At 33.4% G+C, this 19,203-nt stretch overlaps 1 protein-coding gene across 1 annotated transcript in view; it reads left to right on the top strand.

Moving 5' to 3' along the window:
* The window catches only part of LOC131068647 (probable catabolite repression protein creC), a 51,027-nt gene extending 44,548 nt beyond the window's left edge, over window positions 1–6,479 (top strand). Inside the window, exons 10-12 of the mRNA XM_058003883.2 lie at window positions 3,773–3,878; window positions 3,955–4,047; window positions 5,460–6,479. Coding sequence (XP_057859866.1) covers window positions 3,773–3,878; window positions 3,955–4,047; window positions 5,460–5,849 — 589 coding nt within the window. The 3' untranslated portion in view covers window positions 5,850–6,479. The remainder of the gene's footprint in view (window positions 1–3,772; window positions 3,879–3,954; window positions 4,048–5,459) is intronic.
* Window positions 6,480–19,203: the final 12,724 nt, after the last annotated feature.

The following is a 19,203-nucleotide window of genomic DNA, read 5'->3' as shown; positions in this document are numbered from 1 at the left end:
TTCCTCTTCTTTGGAGGACCTTCCTCTCCCATTTAAGTTATTCTTCAACCCATAAGGTATATTAATAAGCTTCTTCCATTGAACTCACTTGGACCATGTTGAACTCATCTTTGACTGGTATTCAAGTACATTGACATATCTTGCAATCTTATCCACATCATTTTCTACATGATAGATTCAAATATTGAGTTTATAGAACTCCTCTATGTAGTTCTTGACATTAATTTTTTTGTTTCAAATTTTGTAATCGCTTTAATAAATTCAAATGATAATTTGTTGGTAATAATTTAGCCTTAAATTTTGCAACCACTTGATCACCTGATTGGATCTTCTCCTTTACTTTTCCAACAAGGAGTATCTATTTGCGGTCTATTTCCGAAGTTTGACATAGCTCTCACTAATAGTTCATTCATATAGTTATTCACTTGTCCTTCTTGGCCTACTTCTTCCTCATCTTCATTCACATTTTCAACATATACACCTTTTCTTTGCCTCTACTACTTCCAATTTAGTTGCCATGGCTCTTAGCATTTTTTCCATATCAATATTTCTTCGATTTTTTGGTTTCCTCTATGAGCTATGCCTTTCACTTTAGTTTTCTGCAGTCATAGGATCCTCACAATTGCAACGAACCTCTTAAGACTTTCCAAGACTAACTCCTTCAGACACTTCAACAACCCACTGAGTTAACCAGCATTGATACCACTTGATGCTGAGACTCAGGTGCCGAGTGAAAAGCAGCCAAGCCTTCCATCAAACCCAAAGCTAATACCAGGTGCAGAATTGGGAACACTAGAAATTTTTTATTTTATTTAATCAGTTATAACTACTTACTAAACACTGAATCGGGTTATCTACAGTTATGGCCAAAAAGACACATTCAACATTCGATACATACTCTAAAATATTAGTACCTAGCCTTATGGCCTGCTGCAATACATACATCTGTATGTATGTAGGTTGGTATATAATACACTCACACACACATATAATCAACCTCAGCCATAAATTTTATATAAACTTGCTGAAGTACTATTATCTTATTGACCTCTAAGATTCCGTGCATAGAGAACCAAAATTAAACTACTACTATTTTTGGGTGATGCATTGCGTGTAAACCTGGATGCTCCTGCATTGACAAGATTGGATAAGAGATGGCTCAAGACAATGTGCATTAACCAAAAGCTCATAATACAGGTATAACACATTCAAAGTGAATGGAGTTTGTATAGATAAGAGGAGGCAAATACAACCAATAAATGAGAAGTAACTCCAATTGGCAAAAGTAGGTGGGAGTTACACTCATAGAAGGTGCCATCTCTCATAAACGATCTGTTCCTGGCAATTTAAGCAAGCTAAAAAAGTGTTGAGTAAAAATACAGTTAAATCTTCACAATCATAGATGCTTGAGCAAATGAAGATTTGTTTGAATGGTTGATTATGCCTTTCTACTTGACCAATGCACCTACAACATCTGTGCTGATGATGAATGGCATTCTATAGCTGTTTAGAACTTCATTTGCTGTTGTCTATCTTAATGGCATTTTTATTTTCAGCAAAATATGCAAATGTGGAGAAATGATCTTTTGCTGTGAAGGAGATATCTAGTTTATATTGTAGAATCATGTACATGGAGTATATGCGGCTTCAACCAAGATATATGTTATTCTGGAGTGGCTTACTCCAAAGACCCTCATAGAACTTTACAGATTCTTCAAGTTTGAAAATTTTTATAGGAAGTTTTTACTTTGTTTTTTATGTCAAATGACCATTGAATCAAATTACCAAAGTCGTTACCAAGGCAACTTTCAGCTGGTTAGCCATACAAGTGAGAACATTTGAAGATTTAAAATGCATTCTTTGTTTCTTGCCATTACCATTTGAGGTTGAAGCATCGTAATATTCACATTGTGCAGTCCTCTCATATTTGGTCATCCAGTTGCTTACTAGAGTGAGATATTCATTGCTGTGTTAGAAAATCAAAATATATCTCATATGACTTAGAGATTTATTACATTGTTGAGGCAGATAAGCATTCAAAGCACTACATATTTGGAAAGGAGACCATCATCCATGTAGATCACATAAGTTTGTAGTTCTTGTAGGCATAGAACAATTGCAGCAAGAGTGAGATCAACAATAGTCTTCATAGCTCCAACAATTCCACTTGAGCATCAGGTACAAGAATTGAGGTGTGAATTCAGGAGCAGATTGCTTGAGCAGACCACTTGATGCATGTGGATATGATACCAACCTTGGACAGAATTATACAAATCTGATTTACAGAATCATGATTCCGAATTTGTAGATTTCTCTCAGGCATTGCATAGTGGCAAGCCAATTTCAGATTTCTACTTGCAGGATGAACTCATTTCATCTAATATAGTTTGTGTAGTACACCATGTAGAGTGCCAGAAGATGAATTTGGAGACTCCTGCAAGATTAAAAATCATTTTTGGAGTTGATGAGTGACCTGCAGGTTTGAAGTACCTATTTTGGTCGTATCTCAGGTCAGATTTTGCATTTTACATCGAATCATGTATTGCATGTGCTAGAGCCAAGCTGACTAACAAGAAACATGTAGTTTATATTCCTTTGTTGGTAGGGGAAAATAATTGATACTCAGTTTCCATGGATTTCTTTTTAAGTTTACCTACTTTTAATAGTGAAAAAGATTGTCTCCATGCAGCATTTGATAGGTTCCAAAAGATGACAATTCTCATGCTATGTTAAAAATTTAAAATGCTCTCAACTCTATAAACAATTCAATTGTACTTCTAGAATGTAAAGGTTCACTTTGGAATACTATCTACTATAGTATCCTATGTCACACGGTTCGGCAAGAAACCCAGGTAGTCCTCTCTACCAGATCGTTATTGCAAGTCAAGTTCCTTACCAAGGGAATTGATTCAAGTTTAAGTTGCGAGCAACTTCCCAAATCTTCCAACTTGTTGCAATGGAGATCATTTCTTCTCAAGGAGGCTTGAAACTTTGACCAATCTCGTAGGATTTGGCACTTAAACAAATCTCCCAGTACAACAGTGGTGTTCTGTGCGGAATGTTGTTTATGCTACAAACTACAGGATCATCCTAAGAATGCATGATCATACTGTGAAGCTTAAACTCCTTTTTGCCTATGCTGCATAACATTGAAAGCGTCATCCCTAATTTCATGCAACTGTTTTGTAGTGATTCTAGGAAACAATTAAACAGAGAAAATGAAGTGACAGAAAGCCAGCAGTTGCATGTCTTGCTACACCTTATGTCTCTTCATCTTCCAAACTTGTTTATTAATGTATCGGAACTATTCTTTGAGGAGGCATGCATGAACATCCTGCAAAATGCATCAGACCTTTTGGTTCATAACAGTGCTTTACATTAAATAATCTAGCAATTTACAGTTCTAGCTTTCTGTCACATTACTCATGTGGTTCTTTTTGTATAAGCACTTTGATGTGACATTTGCATTTCTTTATTCAATTGTTTCTGTCTATAAAACATCTGAATTTGTGTGGGGTGTGTTATCTCCTGGGCACACTTGGGCCCTGGATCAGTCATTTTACTTATTTGCACTTGGTCAAAAATATTGTTATATATAAGATTCACAATATGCATTGTCCAAGAGTTTAGCATGCATCACATAAGGGGGTAGCTAGTTAATTGTTTTGGTTGAAATTCTATGCCATTATGATGTTTCATATTTGGGTAAGGTACATGGCTAATATAATATATTTCTGTTTTTTCTTTTCTGTATATGTGAATGGCACCTCAGCCCTGATGGCAAATATGTCTTGACGGGAGGAGAAGATGATCTAGTCCAGGTGTGGAGCATGGAAGATCGCGCAGTTGTAGCATGGGGTGAAGGTCACAACTCATGGGTAAGTTTTGGAAGTATCTAATTTTTTATTTATTGTGTTCTCCCATGCAGCTAATATGCTTAGGTTGATGTGACAGGTGAGTGGAGTTGCCTTTGATTCATACTGGACCCCACCTTCTTCCGATGGCACTGGGGAAAATGTCATGTATCGATTTGGATCAGTGGGACAGGTACGCATTTTATCTGACTTGTAACATATCTAAGTTACCGAATCGGGTATGGGAATGGGAACAGGTACATGGGTATGAAACGCTGGTACAGCAGAATTTGTTTTGAGGGTTGGGTACATTTCATGTATATACATATACGTATACGTATACGTGTACATATGTCATATACATATGAGCTAAAAAATAGATTTTAGTTTAGAATGCCATATAGCAATACATATGCTAAACAAATCCATTACAAATTTCAAATTTTGAAAAATAAGTATAACATACTAATTTAAATTCAGTTTTCAATATCAAAAAGATTAAACTAGAATCTCATGATAGGCAAGTTCTGAGTTCACTAATCAGCACTGTAGGTCTTAAGAATATCAAAAAGATCAAACTAGAATCACTAAACATTGTGGAAACATTACAGCATCTAAAAACATGAATCCCAGATGCACCCACAGGAGAATCAGTTCAGAATCCAATTCCGGTACATTCTGTACCCGGAGTCGCCTGAAAAATCCCACGATTCAGCAACTTAGTAATATATTTACACTATCATATGGGAGGCATAGAGATGTTAAAAAGTTTCCTTCCTGTTAGATCTTTGTTAATTTTGGAGCAACACAATCTGGGAAATGGAAAAACATTAACTTATGTTTGAAAGATGCTCTCATTTAACCTGTTGCAGAAACATGTTAAGCCAACCTTGCAATTTTGTATTAAGTTCAAAATATGTGTGGATATAAGTTATAACCCAACCAAATCTACATAAAGCTCCTGGATTTGCAGATAATTCACATAAAAGACTCAATGTGGTCATGTTCAGTAGGAAAGAGTGGATAAAACAAAGATTTATGATTGGCGGGGGGATTCTCTTGCTGTGAATTTTCTCAATTATAATTGTTACAGGCAGTTCAGGGTGGTAGTGCTGGTTACTTTCATTTAGTTTTAACTGGTCTACATAGTTTCCGCTTATAATAGACTTCATTATCCATCAACCTTCACCTCGAACAGTGGTCCTTGAAGCTGATGGATGGACTTCATTGCAGTTATAGTTGTTAGTCAGTTTAGATGTGGTTATCTGGATTTTGGATGACTTAAGCATCCTTTTCTTTCCCATCAAGTGAAAGATTGTTGTTACTTTTGCCTAGTCAGTTTTTTAATTTCAGCATTCTATATGCATACCCAGTACCCACAAAAATATGATTCTAATGTCTTGAAGAGAATGGTCTAAATTTACTTTTCCTAGGCATCTAAAAGCCAATTTTTGATGAAGATGTTGGTCTAGTTGATTATCTCTTTTGTAAATTAAGCTCTACTTATAATTGATAAGGTAAATGCATAGCAAAATGAGTAATAACGGTTATATTCAGTACTGGTATTATTGAGTCTTATTAATGATTTTGTCTTAATGTTTGCAGGATACACAATTACTGTTATGGGACTTGGTAATGGATGAAATAGTTGCACCAAACCGGAAAAGTATTCCAGGTGGATCTCCCACGTTCAGTGCAGGCAGTCAATCCTCTCATTGGGAGAGTTCACATGCATTTGGGGTTCTCCAGCCTGCCCCAAGTATGAGAGATGTTCCAAAGCTGTCTCCTGTAATGGCTCACCGTGTACATGCTGAACCATTATCTGGTTTAATTTTCACAAAAGATTCAATTATAACTGCTTCACATGAAGGACATTTGAAGATCTGGGCTAGGCCAAACAGTGACTCGTTGTCTAGCAATTCAGATTCTTCTCTTGGTGCTACTAAGGAAAAGCAATTAATGAGTAAATCTTCAGGTCTAAGTTACAAGCAATAGTGATTATTTTATCATTCCAGTTTCAATTACCCTGTCGGGAAATTGTGAATTGCAAATACATTCCCGTATTTGTCATGCCTTTTGGCACTTTCACAGCTGTTTTGGTTTAGTCTTGAGCATCATCTGTACGTAGTGAAGCTTGGGATGTGCGGGAGTGTTGCTGGTTGTCCTTTAATTTTCAAATGTTTAAAAGTTAAATACCTGCATTTTAGCGGGTGCCTTTGTACAACCGGTATGCTTGTAATATCATATATGATAGAGAATTGTCATTCTTGTCATTGACGCTATTTTTAGTTTCTGCAAGGCAATATATGGAATAAGCCAGTTGGTTTCTCTTATGTTGCACCTTGGAAAAGGAAGGAATTAATTTGTATCATCAAAGAGATGTCATCCTAAGTGGAATGGCTATAATGCATAACTGGCATTTGAACAGAAAATCGCCATAACAGTTTTCTTTGAAGCTATGGTTCATCAATGCTCTTAATTTAAGATAAGCGGAGTGAAAAGGAAGAAAAGACAAATACTATGCTATATTTGTCAATTGTCATACAGTTTTTCATGATTATGCTGTCATTTCACATTTTCCTGTTCTATTATATATGCAAATATTTGTTGTGCTTCCCAGCTCAATTCATATAGCCACTTCGTTGTTTGAAAAACACATACAACTGATTATGTGATTGAATGAGCAAGTTCCTTCAATCATCCATCATTTTCATGTGTTTGATTCCATCATTTTCATGTGTTTGATTCCATCATTTTCATGTGTTTGATTGATTAAGAGATTTTATACTTTGTGTGCTCGTTGTTCTGGTTTTACCAAAAAGTGGTTACAATGATTTTTAAGTTTTGTACCCTAAAAGGGCCATTGTAGTGTTTCTACTTAAATTCATATTGTTGGGAAATTGGGTTTCAGCAGCAAATGTACTGTTTGGTGGTGATAAGTTAGTTACTCTTATGGCAGGAAGCAGTATCAAGAATCTTACTTAGATGCATTCGTACCTCACTTACATCAATTTGTATATTTGGTGGTCACATATTTGGATTATACACATGAAAATCACGTTCTAAACATGTCTATGTTGCTCCTCTCTTGGTATTTGGTTTTAGCATGATAAACCATAAAATTGCAACGTTTACTAGCGTGCTGGCTTTTTCTCAGAAATATTTGAAATGCACTAATTTCATAGGCGTCAATGTTCATGACTACGGCTTGGTAACAAGATGCTCAGCCTAATTGATTCCAATAATTGTCTCATTATGATATATAAGGGAAGGACACAAGAAAAGCCGGAGTTAGGAGCAAGCAATCTCTTTGATGAAAGATTATAGAAGTGGTGTACCTTTAATGAGCATTTTATGGATTAGGATGAACATTTAATTGAATGGCGAAGAGTGATACCTGTTATCCCTTGGGCACATTCGAAAGACTCGGAAAAAATACTATTGTCTGTTCTCACATGAGGTGACTTAGTAAATCTATTGGAATGTTGGATTCCACCTTTAAGGGCGTGGCAGTTAAAAACTACAATTTTAAACAATATAGCGATCTTAGAATTCGAAGTTTTTCATGGCCACAATCTTAGAATTCGAAGTTTATCATGGCCATGATCTTAAAATGTACTAGTTCAATTACCAAACTAAAAGAATTATCAAATTGCAATTCCTTTCCTTGAATAAACATCCCAAGTGAATGACAGTGAATTTCCATGTGCATTAACATACTTTGAATGACTCATTCAATGCTCATGTTTCATAACTACACTTTCAAAGCTCAAATTATAGATGTGAAGATTTCGACATACATATCTAATGATATGTACTCACTTTGATTGGACAATTGAGTATGGGTGTTATCAACATTGCCTGGTCATATCCAATTCTTAAACACTGCATCATGCCTTTGTAGCCATAGTTTGTCATTCAGCCTTACATAGGACCAAATTTAGTCCGAAAGTTTGACCCTTTTGATAGTTAATGATTTTATAAAGATTAGCTATGGGAAAATAGAAACAAAGTAATGGAAAAGCAGTTCTTTACAATTTCAGAATTGAATGTGTGTTACCCACTTAATTCAAAACTTTTAATTACCATATCATACAAAAATAAGTTGGCGAACCTAGACCAAGACGGGCTTGCTATCATTTGCCTAAGAATTGTATTTCATGCCTGTTTAAAAAGTGTTAGATTTTTTGTGAAATATCAGTAAAATTTTGAGGCACCGACGAAGATATGTGCGTCTCATGTCATGTATATAGAAAATAAAAGTTAATAAGAAATAAAATTTAGAAAGATTAAAAAAACAAACATAAGAAAGCCATCTCATATTTTCAGTCTTGTGCAACTTAAATATTTAAGGAGGTGAAGTTTATTTTGTTTGAACATGGTTATTATCCGGTGGTATAAGCCATGTTTTGCAGATGCCTACAGATATAATGTGGTTCACGAATTCTTAAATTTAGGACAACATAAGAACTAGCTTAATGAATTAACATAGGGCAGTAGGATTAGTTTTCTTTTTGAAAATCGTAGTGTTCTACAAATTTATTTTGCTTTGCTGGATGTTTTTATGTCTAATAGTTTCACTCAATTTAAAAGAAATTTTTGATAAATTATGAATAAAATAATAGGTTACAATATTTTGTGTCAGTTGTACAACATTACAACTATTTCTAGAAAATATTAGAAAGATAAGTAAAATTGGCTTGCACAAAAGCCCAAGCCGCCTTTTACAAAACAATGTATAGCACCCAAAAAATAGACCTTAATGTTGGATTTTGCCAAGATCAAGAAGTCATTGAAATGTACAAGATAGAGACATAATATGGGACAAGAATAAACTGTATTCTCATCAATAGAAAATGATCAACAATCAACTGGATTATCTAGTTACATACAATGTAGATGAGCCTGCTTATATAGGCAAGGCTAGGGATATGTATGAGCACACAAATATGACATGTGGCTCAATAAGAAACAAGGGTAGGTAGGAAATAGGTGTGGGTAGGTAGGAGAAATAATATAATATTCCACATGAGGTGGATCACCCACCGAAGGTGGAATTATCACTCCACAATAAGTGGATATTATAGTGTAATAACAAGATCAACACCATAAGAGGTGGAATTTCTCCTACACACACTATCCCAATGTGACACAAACACCCAAGTGTCTCATATCCAAACTACTATGAAATGCATTATCCTAAGTAAACTTAAGTAAGTGTAATAATATCCATGATGAATAATTATTTACACCAACACTTAAAAACCAATTAACATATACATAATAATTAGAAAATCCCATCCTCTCCAATAATGCTAGGTGTGAAAATGACTTGACATGAACCCTCCCTAGGCCTATTTATAAGCCGTCCTAACTCTTGAGGATTTTTGATGATCATTACGTTTGTTGATGTTTTCCTCACCTCATTTTTGCCATTTTCGAGAAATTGCATACTAATATGTTTTCCAAAAAAAATTAGACGATTTCTTGAGGGGCAGTACCCTTTCTTCTAAAATTGACAATGACATACTTAATTCTTCTTTGATATACTGTCAGTGACACAACATTGTATCAAAGGGGGACAAAATGTAGAAATCTAAAATTGACCATAATTATTTAAATAAATATTTAATTATTGTCCCTTCCCTTTATTTTAATTAATCAAATAATAATTAATTAATTAATTATTATATCCTTTATTCAATTAATTATACACTTAATTTTTTCAAAAGGTTAAATAATTTATGTTAATCTTAATTCATTATCTTTTAAGAATCTTATTTAATTAATTAATGCTAAATTAAATTAGTTAAATCCCTTTTAACCCTCTTCTAAACGATAAAAGCTAAAATTGCCATCATTTACCATGTGTCACTTACCCTTGATAGTGCAACTTTGTACATTATTGTAACTAGAGACAAGTGTCTCAGTCCAATTTGACCTTACATGGGCTACCTCCCTTTCATTAATAAAATATTATCCACCATAATTAGAAAAAGTCAAACCTTGCATCTTTTAGGAACCCTACTATAAGCTAACCTTATCCTTATCCTATCCTTATTATTTAGTATCCAACCCCAACAAGTTATTTTCCAACCACTTGTCCTTTTCCATCTTAATAGAGAAAATTCTTGTCCTTCATGTGGCAAATGAGCTTAGCCATACATTTTAACCTCTTAACCACAACTATTGATTTTGTCTCTTAAAACTTGTATTTATAGAAGCCCTTTCTAACCATTTTCCATTGAGTATTGTTGGTGTATTCAAATTGTCATTTTTGCTTTTCAAAGTAGCCATTGCAAATAAACTTTGCTAAATAATTATAGATCATTCCACATTCAAATTTGCTTCTATTTAGCTCAATCATGGAGAAGATGTTTTGAGGCATATTGGTTTGATTTTATTGTATTTTCTTTGACCATTTTATTCAATAATATTTTTATTGTCTTCACTGATAAAGTCAATGATATTGCAGTTCAACGACTTTGTAGTCTTAGAGGCCATCAACTTTTAGCCAAATGTTAGGTTAAGATCTATGATGGATCTCGAAATCTTGATGCGCTTTACACTTGGATTATTGACATGGAGACATGGTTTGCTTACAATGAGATCCTTGATGAGGAGAATTTCATTTACAAAATGAAGCTCTCTAGCGTTGCTAAGGTTTTGGTCACCGAATGACAAAATTCTTAGAATTCAATCTACTTTGTGTCCCTCAATATCATCATACTTTTCTTCTTAAGGAGGCATATTTTACTCTTTATGGTGGTCATTTTGAAAAACATAAAATACTTCATCATTTGTAGTTATTATTCTATTCGCCTCATGTGCAACGAGGTGTTATACATTTCTTTAAGAGATGTGCAATCTACTACCACTCCAAACCACCCAACATAAAGATGGGCTTGAGCATTCCTTTGCCTATTCCTTCTTATCCTTGAGAGAGTATTTTTGTGGATTTGGTTAGTAGTTTCACATTCACTATTCATTGCCATTGTGTTTTTGTGGTTGTTGATCAATTCAATAAGATAACTAAGTGTCCATGTTGCAAGATAAATTCTGCACATGACTAAGCCCAACTATTATTTGACTTTGTTTGAGGATCTTTTTGTTTAACAACTAGCATTATTTCTAATTGTGACTCATGTTTTGTGTACCATTTTTGGAGATGTTTGTGGAAGATTTTAAGAGTTTCCCTTGACTTCACTTCTTTTTATCCCCAGTCAAATGGTCAAACAAAAGTTCTGAACCAAACTCTTGTACAAAGTTTAAGGATTTATCACCATAGTTCACTTACCAAGTGGGATTTGAGCCTAACCCAGATAGAGCATGCATACAACTAGGTAGTTCACTCATCTACATGCCAACTTTTGAGGTATGTCTCAATTTTCAACCTTTGCTTCCATATGAGTTTCACTTATCTTTGCCCTCTATAGTCACTATGTATATTCAAAAAGAGAAAGCTAGTACCCAAGCCTTCATTCAACATTTGTAGAATCTTCATTTCAAAGTAGTTCAAATTCTTCAAAAGACTCATGAAAATCAAAAACAACTTCTGGTCTGTCATTGTGTTGCTCATAATTTTCAAGTCGAAGATAGAGTTTGGTTATACTTGGACAAACGTTGCTTCCAAGAGAAAGCACATAGTAAGGTCAAGTGACTTTACTATGAGACTTACACCATTCTTTAGAAAGTTGTTGAAAATGCTTTTATCTTGATCTTCTAGCTTAGTTGAGCATCCATGATGTTGTTAATGTTGATCTTCTCAAGCACTACCATGAGTCAACATGATTAGCAATCCTACAAATTTTGTTCTTGGTATTCAACTTCCACTCAATTTTGACATTTTTTTTGATACAAAGACTTGTTAGACCCAAAACGGTTCAACCATTTCCTACCTTGTTGCCAAGGAAGGTCAACTTCCAAGTCAATCTTGTTGGATCTCTCACCATTAGCTATATCAAGATTTTCCTTCTCTTTTGAGGGCACTAGAGTCCAACGCTATCGTTGGGAGAAATAATGAGATTCTAGGGTATACATAGGTTATATATGTTATTAACATAAGATTATTATTCTCTCTCTCAACACAAAGACTCTGCTACTTGGTGAAAGGATGCTACTGCTGATCACTTGACGGTCAATACTGCTGATACTGATGACTCATCTCAAGCGGGTGATGACTCCTCCCAGGTTGAGGTTGTGCCTCTTACTGCTGTTGAAGCTCTAGTTGAAGCCCTTGGTGCTACTGACTTGGCCTCCTCTGGCCCTATGATTGTTGCTTGTGTTCTACATCATCGATCCACTCCTGTCGAATATGCTCATGATGCGTTTTTTTGTTGCAGCAACCTGTTGATGTTCAACTGCAATAGCTTGTTGTCGATGTTGATTGTAAGTCGACAAGGCCCTCCCTGCCCAATCCTTCTTTTGATGGTCTCAATGATAGTATTGCTTGGACCGTGTTTGTCATAGTTGGAAGGGAAAATCTTCCTCCCTCCCTCAAATTTGTCTTGGCTCAGATGATTCTCCCCATCCTTGAGCTGGGTTTTGATTTGTTATAGGTTTGATAAGTTCTTTTCACTTGTCTTACCTTGGTTCCTCTGGGGATCATACCCCTATTTTGTTGTTTCTTTTACTGCCTTTGGGCTGATATTTTAAGGGTCAACACCCTTGTATGTTGTTTTTGTAATGTTGATAGTCTTTGGCTATGTTAATGGTCAGTGCCCTAGTTAACACTGATTTACTAATAAAAAACATAAGATTATTATTTTATTATTATGCTAGTTTTATCCTATGTAAAAAGTCAAAAGCCAAAAGCCAAAAGTAAAGGTTAGTTTTCTAGTTGTTAGAGGGTTAGTCTTATTTAGCTAATGGTTAATTATTTTTTCATAAGATAGAAAATTGATATTATCTACACTTCACATTAGGATTTGGATTATATTTCCAAATCTTTAATTTAGGCATATTCATGCCTATATAATATTCTATTTTTATCTTCACATTAGCACAGTGGAAACACAAGTTTGCAACATTATTATTATGTAGATATGATTGTCCCACTTGTAGAATAATCTTATTTTGTTACTTATTTATTTTTCTTGTTTACATATCACACATTATTTTGCTTGTTTATATATCACACACACATTAAGTTCCACATGAGCATTCAATTTTATAGTCATTGATCCTTCAAGGTAAGGATTGAATTCTTAAACCTTTTTATGTGTTTTAAACAAAGTTATGATTCTTTTTCATGTTTTTTGAAATCTTAGATGCATTTGATATAGGAAAAAAATGGCACAAAATTACTAGTCCGTAAACTCATAGCAAATTTTCGACATTTTTGGCTTGTTTAAGTTTTGTGAAAAGAACTTATTTGAGATCCATGCAAGACCCTACCAAACTAAGATATTTTTCTCAATATGTTCCTCATCACAAACTTCAAAAGCTCTTAGAGCTAGTCTTTGAAACATGAACTTACTAGGTCAAATGATGATTGAAGACACATATAGATAAAGGTCAATATGGATTGTTTTTTATATGCTTCATAAGAAATGAAACCATTGGGATTTTTTATGGAGAAAAATGCTTGGGAAAAGAGATTAATGAGCCTTTTCTAATTCTTTTATAAACTTATTTTTCTCCCCTTTCCCACCTTCCTCAATTTTATCCTTACCACTCATTTGACTTATTTTTTCCTCACAATATTCTCTATTTGCCTCTCATTCCCTATCCTATCCTTCTAATGCTAAGGCTCAAACCTGTGAGCACAATGGATCACTGAAGGCACAAGCCTGCAATCATAATGGTCGAGCAAGGGTTTGAACCTTTGGTGGTCACAACAACACCATCACAACTTAACCAACACACTATGGGAATAACCCTCAATGTGTTGCTTTAACACTTCAATACTATCTTTATTTATCCTTTTTAGTTGACTCACTTTTAATCCTTGACTTTTTTTTATCTTTATTTATCTTATTGTTCACGCCCTAATTTTATTTTTTAATCTTGGGTGATCCCATAATAATGTCCCACTTTGAACTATTGAAATCAACATTTTTATCAAATCTTCCCTAACATTTATAGCGATTAAAATATTAAGAATTTAAAAATGATATGAAGTAGTGATTTTTTATGTTTCTTACATGATTTAAAATAAATATTTAAAAAAAAAAAAAAATTATAATTTTTTTATGTAACTTCTAATAACTCATTTTTTATACTTAACAATATTTTTTTTAAATGATGTTTATACCATACCACATAAAGCTTTTTTTTATTTTTTTATTAAATTATAAATTTTAAACATAGATTAGTAACACCAAGTATTACCCCTTCTTGTTGGACTTGAAAGGGTTAGACACAGGGTTTTTGTTGGAGTTGGACTGAGCTACCTCAAATGGCGGTTCCTAGGGGAAAATCTGGAGGTCCAGAACAGAGAGGAAGACCTCTTTCAATTTGCAAGACTCAATGGAATCTTGCCCCTGAAAGCTGCAGACGAAGAGCCTCAAGCCGAACAAGGTTGTCGGGGTGGAGCAAGAAGGGGCCGTCGGGGATCTGGTCGTGGTCGTGGCTGCCCTGTGGGCAGAGGCCATGGGAGTGTGAGAATTGAATCGTCTCAATCTGAACCCTCCAATGCAAGCTAGGTTCCCTAATTTGGTTCTGTTAAAAATCTTTTTCGAAGCTTAATCCAAGACTCTGTTTATAGTTAGTTTTGGCTACATATTTATGTTTAAAATCAATGTTATCTAGGCAGTTGATAATCTGCCATCTAAACTCTTTTTAGCTTTATTATCCTAGACTACATAATTTTGCTAAATTTTAAAAATGATAAATCATGGTGCTTATGGTTTTCTGCCTACTCGGAAACCATTCTTCTTTGGAAATGTTGAGAATGGTTTTTGATGCTATACCACTCAGCTATGTCAATACTGTAATTAATGCAAAAATAATATGAATCTCAACTCTGCCTTTACCGATAAAAAAAAACAGAGATTAGTAACACCAATAACTACTATGCAAATATTTTTTCATAATTTTTTGTTGCATATTTTTTATTACTTTTTAAAGTTATTAATTATAATTTAGACATTGGTTTATACAATACAACACAATTTTTTCAATTTAAAAAAAAAATCTATTTTACTATTTTTTCACTATGGAATAGACATACATGAGTGCTGAAAAACCTATGTTTAAAAAATAAAAAATAAATATAATGATCAAATTAAACATATTCAAAATTATATTAATTCAAAAGCTTATTTCAAATGCTACGATCTTTCAAATTATTTTGTCAAGTTGATTCCATTCGGAAGTCCAATTGAGGTTTGAAAATTATCGAAAAAAATTGAAACATGCAATGTAAAAGGTCATTAAGGGCCTTTGAACAAAGATGGAACCATCATTAAAAGACCTTCGTTCCTAGATGCTTTTGTTTGAAGATCATTTTGGTTGCCCAAAATATTTTTTAAAAATCATGTTGAAATACCTTTGAATGGTCCTTAGTTAAAATAATGTCTTCATTCAAAAATTGTTTTCACTTGAAGATATTATTTTGTTGTTTCAAAATCAATAAAATAAAACCTTTGAATAAGTCAATCTTCAAATGAAAAAAATCTTTTGTTCGATAGTGTTGTTTGCCAAATTGAAATATTTCTTACTTTTCATCCTCATTCAAGTTGACAAATTTGTTGTCACAAATTTGGGACTCACTATTGTAGATTTACCCACTTAGATTTTGTATTCTTGTTTTATTCTTATAATTTTGGTAATTCTTTGATCTCCCACCACCGTCTTGCATGATTTATTACATTCATGCTTCTAATTTTTTTAATCTTCCTCTCTTTCTATCTTTCTTATTATATCTCAATGTTGCCTCCCAAATCTATTCCCTACCTTGGTTTCAATGTCATTTTTTGGCATCTCATTTAGCATGCAATCATCTTATCAATGTTACTTCATTATCTTGACCATGAATCACATTGTGTGATTATATGACAAAAATTATACGCACAATTTATGCCCAGATATTTTATGGATTATGAAAAAAGTTCATTATTAAAATGGAATATGTTCATTGTGACTCCTTAGTTGCATATAGTTATTATAGTTCCTCTTACTACCACCATATTGAACATTAAATGATATTGAAGGTTTTTTTTAAGTTAGAATTTATTGTTTTCTTGCAAATAATATAGATATATGTTATTATAGTTCCTCTTGCTACCACCATAATGAGCATTAAATAATATTGAAGGTTTTTTAAAGTTAGAATTTATTGTTTGCTTGCAAATAATATGGATATATGTTTGCTTTAGGGATGCACATATCTTACCTTGGAAATCACATTTTAGTTGGTATTTGTGAAAATCATTACGAAAGTTGACTATAGTTAATCTTTGGCATTTCCCATCAATGATTGACATGGCCTTTTATGGTTATTTTGAGTACAATATTTTGTATAGGAAATAGGGGTACTAATAGATATGCTTAGATGCACTTATAACTACAACATATGTCAAGGTCCATTGCAAATGATGGGTATGGATTTCAAACCCAATGAGATAACACAAGGAAATATCAATGCTTCTTAATGTTGAGATATAATTCACATGAGTATTGTTACTAGATGGGCTGAGAAATTATAGATTTGACCATCTTGGAAACATACATTAATATTGCAAATGTCCTCACTAAAATTTATTCTATGGTTATTAGAAAGATGAAATCACATGTGAGAAATTTATCACAAAATGGAAATGCAAGGAAGAAGTTCTAGTAAGTTGAATTGGTTTATCATGGATCTCTCTTCTATTTGTTCAAATTTCAACCTTGTTGAATGAATTAAAACATGCTTCTTTAAAACATGAATTAAATTGTAGCTTCTAATGCCAAGCTCTTTTTTATCTAGATATAATAATGCATTTTTGGGCTATGGAATTTTCTAACTCAAATAGACCTGTCATCATTAGCCTTAGCATTTGGATCTAGCGAGTAAAGATATGATGTAAATAATATTTTGATACCACTAAAAACAATGTATCATGGGAAATTCAAGGATGGCCATATGACATATACTAAGTGGCCATAAAATATTTATCACTTTCCTTAATATGAAACAAATTGACTTGGCCTTTGTGACTATTATTATTAACATCAAGATCATTTAAATGTATAAGTTGTATAGATCATAATATGAAAAGATTTCCTAGGCCTTAATTTGAGTGTTGTCATATATGGTTGAGTACATTGATATATTCTTAAGTTAGTCATTACCTTAAAAATGTTTGAGGCACCTTGGCAAATTGGTCATATAGTTTCCAAAAAGGTAAAAGGCTTAAAAAAAATCCATATATCTACAATATTACACCATCTCTTTACAAATTTGGACTATTATCTAGAGTATCAACATCTAGCTTGCCTTGTGAAATATAAGAATATATAATTTTAATTGTACCTTGTATGGTGTTTGACCTCTAAATGAATTTTTAGCTAGTCAAGTTGCTAGGTTTGAAAGAGATTTTACATAATTAAGTAATCAACAATCTCAAATTTTCATGTGTAGCATTGTCCCAAGTCATCTCTTCCTTCGTAAGGATTCTCTAACTTTTGGAAAAAAACTTATATCAACATCTTTAGTGTAGAATTGGTTGTCATCTATTGGAAACAAGAAAAGTAACTAGGAAGGTAAAACAAAAGGTTTCAACTTACAAGTTTAAAGACCTCTAAGTCAACAAAAACATGCAAAGGAATCAGATGAGAAACTCATTCCAATCCCATGGCTACTTGATAGGAAAAATACGCTAACAACATTGATCTAAGCCCAAGGTTATTTGAAAAACAAACACAAATAGATCCTAAGTGTTAATATGTGATACAACTTTGTAGTGATAGATATAATATATATAGAAAATAACAGTGTTATTGAAAGTTGTATTATGTAGACTTTAGTACAATGAAATGAGCGATTATAGGAATGTGTTCGTATCTCCATGCCTCAGTGTCCATTTAAAAAATACTTCTATTATATTAAGATATAGAGGGAGATAAAGATCATGATATTTACAAGAAATACAACCACTAGCATGTTGTTAATTAGTATCCTATATTTTGTTATATTATGTATGCAAACACAAAACAACACTAAATAGGGCTGACACTATCAAAGTTTACACAAAACATAGAATATTACAAGCCAAGACTTTGTGGTATGATTATGTGTGCTTGGGATGTTCCTAAAGCTAATAACATACAAGTGTCGTCATATCATGATATTATTCAAGCATTAGATCCTAGCACATTGATTGCCCTCTAAAAGGAGTTGTCCTCATTGCAACAAGTTACAAGAATGGATGATGTTTTGTGACTTAAATTTTTGTGAATCATTTCCTTGAGAAGAAACATCAACTACTTTAGCAATCAAGTAGAAAAGGATCACCTAATTGCTTGTGTGTTTGACTTTAGTGTTTTTCTATTGGGTTGTTAGTGTCTTTAGATAGAAATTATTGAAATTCCTCCTAAAGCTAAATTTGAGATGTTGCTGATTTCATTTGTTAAGTCACCTTTTTGCTAATTTGACATAGATTTCTATACTTATGTAGCCAAAGGAACTTCTTTCACAAAAGAATTTGGAACTATAATAAACACGGAGAAACTATTTTTTTACTAATCTAGAGGCGATGAAGTCAATAAACTTCTTTCGTCATGTACATCGTGATTTTTGGACCATTGGCGATTGAGGAAGATGATTGGAAGCGTCCTCCAAAAGATGACATTTCATGTACTTTCTACGATACTAGGAATTTTTCTCAGGTCACCATGCATGATTTTATATTACCAGGGGTCCTTATGCTCATTCTCATGGGATAGCATCATTAGTGCTGCATATAAGGTTATCTAAACTGTGCCCCAAATCTTCAAAGGTGCAAACATTTTTAGCATTTCCAATGAAAACAATAATCTTAGTCATATTGCTGGAAATGTCCCGGTCTAAGAAAGATACTCACACAAGACCTTGTTAATGTATGAGGCTTGGCTAATTTAAATCAAGAATCGCATGAATTTGACTGATCCTGTTTGGGGTACAAGTCTGAATGTTCAACACTCTTCTTACTGTTCAAAAAAATTGATGGTATGGATGCTGATGTTGAACACGAAATTGATGCTCTAGTTGCTGCAGCCAAACCTAAAACAAGATGAATTGAAATTGTGCCTTCAATATCTATTACTGACTTCACGTACTCTTCGTTCATTATACTTCTTACATAATTTTTGCTTTGAGATGGATTATTTTGTTTCTAATATCTATCATTGAATTTCCTTTCTTGGTTCATTAGAATCCTTACCT

This window comes from Cryptomeria japonica, chromosome 6 (assembly GCF_030272615.1).
Source record: "Cryptomeria japonica chromosome 6, Sugi_1.0, whole genome shotgun sequence".
NCBI classification, from domain to species: Eukaryota; Viridiplantae; Streptophyta; class Pinopsida; order Cupressales; family Cupressaceae; genus Cryptomeria; species Cryptomeria japonica.
The sequence above is the reverse complement of the archived record's forward strand: the minus strand, read 5'-3'. Positions and strand labels throughout refer to the sequence as shown.